The sequence below is a fragment of the Bos indicus genome, chromosome 9 (genome assembly GCF_029378745.1).
Source record: "Bos indicus isolate NIAB-ARS_2022 breed Sahiwal x Tharparkar chromosome 9, NIAB-ARS_B.indTharparkar_mat_pri_1.0, whole genome shotgun sequence".
NCBI classification, from domain to species: domain Eukaryota; kingdom Metazoa; phylum Chordata; class Mammalia; order Artiodactyla; family Bovidae; genus Bos; species Bos indicus.
Window position 1 is genome coordinate 96,593,751 of NC_091768.1, and position 6,700 is coordinate 96,600,450.

Genomic DNA, 6,700 nt, shown 5'->3' on the forward strand with positions numbered 1-6,700 from the left:
GTTAAATAAAATATTGAAATTCATTTCGCTTGTTTCTCCTTATATTTTATGGCTCTCAGAAAACCTTAAATTACGCATATGGCTCACATTGCATTTCTGTTGGACAATGCTGATCGAGACCCTTCCTCCCTCTACCATTTTTGTGTCTCAGGTTATTCTGTTTGTTTCTTCTCTCCCCCCGAAACACTATTACCACCACCACCACCACCAAAGCACCCAGCTCTGAAGTGCACACCATCCAACCATCTCACTTACCACCCCCTTACTGTGACCATCTACAGACCCCCGGGCCGCTCTCTCAAATTCCTTGAAGACTGAACACCTGGCTCACAGCCAGCTTTTCTCTAACGATGTCCTGTATTCCAGCCCTGTTTCCCAGTGATTTCAATGTCTATGTAGACAATTCTTCTAACACTCGGGTCTTGATCTCATGTCAGAAGATATTGTCTTCCCCTCTCCTCTAGCTATTCACTCCCATGGTCATGGACTACATGTATCAATACCAATAACCACACTTATCAATACCAATAATCAATACCCAAACCACGCCACCGCAGGCTCGGCTTTGGGCATCCCGCTCTTCGACCTCTGCCTCCGATTTTCCAGTTCTCTGCCTTCAGGACTCGGGCCTCAGCAGTTAGTTCTCTGACACCGATGGGATCTACAAAGGCTCCTATTTCCTGTTCACCAACTCTCACCTCTCTCCTGGCCTCAACTCTCTCCTAATCTTGTTGAATTCCATAGTCTCTGCGCTTCAGTTCCTTTGGTCTCCAGTTTCCTTTGCACCAGCCCGGTAGAACCCCAATCCTGGCTAAATCCAACTCTCCTCTTTCTGCACATTCACACCTGGACAGCTGAGCCATAGCTGGGGAAAAACAAGTGCTAATCATCTCACTCAAGATTCCTGAGCCCCAGTCCAGGCAGGCTCTGTTTGCCCAGAAATGTTGCTCTCTTTCCTGCTTTCACTTAATTACATCTTGCCCGCTCTCCTTAAACTCATAACACCTCCTCATTCTTAGCAGATGACCTTGCTCTTGACTTTGCTGAAAACAGAGATACTGTACATCCAAAAGAGAACTTCTTGTAACTTCTAACACCCCCTCTTCACTTTACCTAGCTGTCTGCACTTTAAACTGCACACTCGGCCTTCCCTCCTGCTCTCATGAATAAATTATGCTCCTAGCCTCCCAGATTCTTTTGCTTCCTTCTCCTCATCCCCCAACCCCTAAGCTTTGAAATGCCCCAAGGCTCAGTCCTTGGACCTCTTCTCCTTTTTAAGGACCCAGGTTTCATAAGCAATCTCATCTAGCCTCATGATTTTATACTTCACCTGTTCTCGCTGCTTCTGCCCCAACCCCAGCTCCCAACATGCTCCAAGACAGCTACATGTGGCAGCTGCATAAGATTCCCAAGCTCCATATGACCCCTCCCAACCCGCTCCCCCTGCGCCTTGTCCAGACAACAAATGGCTAAAAGCCATTCTCTTTTCCTACAATAACTCCTGTCTCACCTGGTAGCAACTCAGAGTGCATCTAGACCCTAACCACGTCTCACTGCCTCCACAATTACACTCTGGTCCCGCCGTGGTCCAGGCTTTTCTTTTCTCTGTGGCGCTTATTCCAATCGAACATCCATTGGTTTGTTGCTGCTGTTACTGGGTATTGACTGCCTCCCACTGAAATATAAACTCCCAGAGGTTGGCACTTTGTCTGTTTCATTCACTGCTGTAGCCCCATTCCTGGAACAGTGCCTGACCTGAAGTTGGCATTGAATAAATCTTTGATGGACGAACTTGGGGAACACGGCTATCTCACACCTACAAACTTTTAACAAAGCCTGGTCTGTACAGCAGTGCCGTGGGATTGTGAATTCTGGGCCTTGCGTTGGGCTCCTGAGAGCTTTGGAGTCTCTCCCTCTATGGTCTGATTATGAAACGAAAAGAGAATGTGCTCCAGGAAAAATAATTTCCAGCATCTCAGCAGAGCAACTGAGGGGAGTGTTGGTAAGGAGAGGAGAGCTAGCTGTGTGGGCTCCAGGGTCTCATCACCTAGAATGTGACCACCACTCCCGCACCTGCTCACAAAATAGCACGTCTAGGTTCTGTTCTGCCTCTGGTGAGGTCATGAGGAAAGGCGGCAGTCTGCGAACTAACTTTCTTTTTCTTTATTTTTGGCTGTGCTGAGTCCTTACTGCTGTTTGGGCTTCCCTCTAGTTGTGGCGATCGGGGGCTGCTCCCTTGGTTGCTGCGTGCTGACTTCTTATTGCAGTGGCTTCTCTTGTTGCAGAGCCTGGGTTTAGGGGCAGGTGGGCTCAGGAATTGCAGGCTCTAGGGCACAGGTCAGTAGTTGGGGCACACAGGCTCAGCTGCCCCATGGCACGTGAGATCTTCCCGGATCTGAGATTGAAGTAGTTGGGGCACACAGGCTCAGCTGCCCCATGGCACGTGAGATCTTCCTGGATCTGAGATTGAACTGGTGTTCCTTGCATTGCAAGGCAGAGTCTTTACCACTGAGCCACTGGGGAGCCCCTAGTAAGTAACTTTCTAAAGGTCGATTATTTTGCACATATAGGGCCCTGGTCTGCAAGGACCAAAAGCAGAGAACAATATTTTACCACCACCATCAAAAATAAGAAGCCAAGGACGCCATGAATAGAAGCAAAGAAGGTGACCGCTGTGGGCACCTGCCTTTTCTGTTCCCCAGCAGTGGAAGTGGCTTATGTACATTTGTTACATAATAGGAAAGGGGAGGGGGGCGTGCATACATTTATTTAGCAGTTCCTAAAGTGTGAGGGGAAATTGCTGATAATGGTGTTTTGCAGTCTCAGATATTTAGCATTTTACTGGGCTTGGGTCAGGGCTTTGTTTACTATCGATCGGTAGTGTTTTCCAGCGTGGTCTGGCCCATGGAGCTCGGGGATGTGAATACATCTTGTTGAAATGTGCCATCTGTTCCCCAGGGATGGTTTGCACTGCACACTTGGTCTGAGTTAGGTACACAGCTTCATCACAGATATTGAGACTATAGAAAACACATACTTCTAATTGGTCACACTTGTGAAAATATTGGTGCACTACTGAACCTATTTTTTTCTATGTCTCCCTTCTCACTCACCCATCACTTATGGCACTTTGTTCAGTAAAAGGTGACAGCAATAGTGTGGCCCCAACATGTACTTGTCATCGAATTCTAACGCAGTTAACCTGGTCTCTCAGGCCAGGAGATGAAGGAACAGAAGATGAGATGATTTTCAAAACGCTGTTCAGAAAGCTTGGGCCAGACCAGAAATGGACACCAGAAACCTGATCCTCTTGCTCTGATGGACCCCCTTTGGTGCTGAACCACAAGCAACAGTACAGAGCCAAAGGCTGCTGGGGGGGCTTCCAAAAGGCCATTAGATCAGTTCTCTCTTGGTGAAGTGCCTCATTTTCACCTTCGTTGGAAAGAGAATTGTACAGTCCAGTAGACATGTTCTCCTGTATGACATGAAGGTTACAAGCCATAGCTGAAATCTTTTACTGCAATTCATCAACCTTGATTTTCTTTCTAAACTTATTTACAGAAAACTACCCGAAGAACCCAGACTGAGGCCCCCTCATGGATGAGGCAAACGGGACATCATTTGTTGCTGAAGAGCCCTCCAACGCCTCAACCAGCGGGAACACCTCCGTCAAGGACCCGCGCCGGGAAATTCCCATCGTGCACTGGGTGATCATGAGCATCTCCCCGCTGGGCTTTGTTGAGAACGGAATCCTCCTCTGGTTCCTCTGCTTCCGGATGAGAAGAAACCCCTTCACCGTCTACATCACCCACTTGTCCATCGCGGACATCTCATTGCTCTTTTGCATCTTTATTCTGTCTGTTGATTATGCTTTAGATTACGAGCTGTCTTCTGGCTATTACTACACAATTGTCACGTTATCGGTGACGTTTCTCTTTGGCTACAACACAGGCCTGTACCTGCTGACGGCCATCAGCGTGGAGAGGTGCCTGTCTGTCCTGTACCCCATCTGGTACCGGTGCCACCGCCCCAAGCACCAGTCGGCGTTCGTCTGTGCCCTCCTGTGGGCACTCTCCTGCTTGGTGACCACCATGGAATACGTCATGTGCATTGACAGTGAGGGACAGACCCACTCCCGAGGAGACTGCAGGGCCGTGATCATCTTCATAGCCATTCTGAGCTTCCTGGTCTTTACTCCCCTCATGGTGGTGTCCAGCACCATCTTGGTGGTGAAGATCCGGAAGAACTCCTGGGCGTCCCACTCCTCGAAGCTGTACCTGGTCATCACCGTCACCATCATCATATTCTTCATCTTCGCCATGCCCATGAGGCTCCTCTACCTGCTCTATTACGAGTACTGGTCGACATTCAAGAACTTGCACCACGTTTCTCTTCTCTTCTCTACCATCAATAGCAGCGCCAACCCTTTTATTTACTTCTTTGTGGGCAGCAGCAGGAAGAAGCGGTTCAAAGAGTCCTTGAAAGTGGTTCTGACCAGGGCTTTCAAAGATGAAATGCAGCCCAGGCAACCAGAAGACCACACGGCCACCACAGCAACCGAGACTGTTGTCTGACCAGCGGAAGGAGATTGTATAGACCAAAACAGTGGGACGAAGATGAGCCGCAGTTTGTACTTGGGAATGAAAATGAATACCCCCTAAAATACGATATGGAAGGACACCCTACCCCACACGCATGAGATGCAAATTAATGCTGAGATTGTACTCTTGTGCTGTACCTTCTGGAAATGCCTGACTACGTGTCGAAATTTCATCCTTTCTGTAACTTCCAAAAAATTCCTTCTATTCCTCTTCAGCTCTCCTGGAAGCATTTCTCCATGAACTATAAAAATTACACCAGCAGGAAGGTTTACAGGTGTGTAAAGGCACAAGTATTTGATGAACCTTGAAAAAGTAAAGCCATATTGTAGGAAGAACATGAGTTTCGGAATCAGACTGACTCTGTCCTTTGCCGCTGGTTTGACCTGTTTTAACCCCCAGGGACCTCATTTCCTCAGTATAAAATGGAAGCAGTAGTAGTCCATACCTCCTGGACTTGTGGTGAAGATGACACTGGAAGATGAGGTATGCGAAGGGTCTGGCACACGTCAGTGTTAAGAAACATCAGTCTCTGTGACTCTTTGAAGTGGAAGAAGAAATACACATTTCTGTTTTGTAAAGCACACACACACTCCCACACACACAGCTCTATCATGTACAAATAATTGTTACATGTTTTTAAATGATGACTGTAATTTACAAAGGTCTTCTGTCCGTTTGCTGCACGAGAACTCTTTGTGGGACATCACCATCTGAGATGTTAGGACCCCCAACCGCTGTGTGCTGGGGCATCATTTTGGGTTGGGAGGGGAAGCATTTGGCCACCAGCACAGGAGTTCCTTGCGGCTTCCCTTCCCTCTGTGGGAATGCTTCATGTAATGAAAGTCTGTTTTGAAATCCTTTGCTTGATATAAATGTTCATGAATGAAATCACGCGGGTGATTGTGTTTTTGGAACCCCCTTCCTTCATGAAGAGGGTTATGTATTTATAGTCACAAAGTTCCCGTTGGCACAACAGGCCAATAAATCGGCAGACAATTTGTTGGAACCAGGAATAACGGCTTTAATGGGAAAGCTAGCAGACTGAAAAGATGGCAGACTAGTATCTTAAAAGAAAAACCCCATCTTCCCTCACCGGGTTCCTTTTATTTCCAAGAGGGAGAGGGGCCCACTGCGGCACCAACTGGCACCTGGACCTCTTGCTCGAACTGGTGCCTGCCTCACTGCCACTGCGTCCTGCTCATCTCCTTGCCTTGCTCTGGAAGGAGGCTCAGCAGCAGGGCTGAGGACAGCATGGCCACATCTCAGAGGGAAACAGGACGTTTCTCCCCAGACAGACCTCAGCAGGATTTCCCCGCACTTCAGTGAGCTGTGGCTTACCTGTTGGGACCTGTGTCTGCACCTTCGGGCGGCACGTCCTAGCCTGGAGACCATGCTTGCTTTCCTGCTCTCCTTTCTGGGCGTCCCATGAAAAATGGCAATGCTCCATGTGGCTCTGTGGGGAGTAAAATGTTCACATCCATAAATGGGCCCATTACTATTTATGAACTTCCCAGGTGGTTCAGTGGTAAAGAATCCACCTGCCACTGTGGGAGACATGGGTTCAGTCCCTGGGTCGGGAAGATCCCCTGGAGAAGGAAATGGCAACCCACTCCAGTACTCTTGCCTGGGAAATCCCTTGGACAGAGGAGCCTGGCGGGCTACAGTCACAAAGAGTCGGACACGACTGAACAAGTATTTCTATAACTGTTGGGCTCCGAAGGGTCAGAGAAGCTGTGATAACCTGGGTCTCAGTTGCCACCTGTTTCTGCTCCATCCCCTTTCTTTAACAGGAAATGGTCACCTGTAACCAAGGGGGCAGCCTCGCTGGGAGAGATGTATGAGGCTTTCCCACCCAGCCCAGTTTGGAGGTGGGAGGCTTTTCAGTGGGTGATGACATCTGATCAGAAACAAGGCAGCTTGCTTTCAGGAGTCCAGATGGATGTTGAGTGGTGACATTTAGGATGATCTTGTTTTTGATTGAAAACAGAGCATCTTCACTGGGGAAGAACAGAAAACGGGAGATCAGAGTCACTCTGCTTTGTTTATGTCATCTCCCCTAATGCCTCTGGGTCAGTGAAAAATGGAGCAACTTCATCTCG

At 48.4% G+C, this 6,700-nt stretch overlaps 1 protein-coding gene across 1 annotated transcript; it reads left to right on the top strand.

Moving 5' to 3' along the window:
* Positions 1 to 3,574: 3,574 nt before the first annotated feature.
* On the top strand, positions 3,575 to 6,069 carry MAS1 (MAS1 proto-oncogene, G protein-coupled receptor). Its single transcript, XM_019967007.2, has one exon. It carries the CDS (start codon positions 3,597 to 3,599, stop codon positions 4,572 to 4,574), a length of 978 nt encoding a protein of 325 aa, XP_019822566.2. The 5' UTR covers positions 3,575 to 3,596; the 3' UTR covers positions 4,575 to 6,069.
* Positions 6,070 to 6,700: the final 631 nt, after the last annotated feature.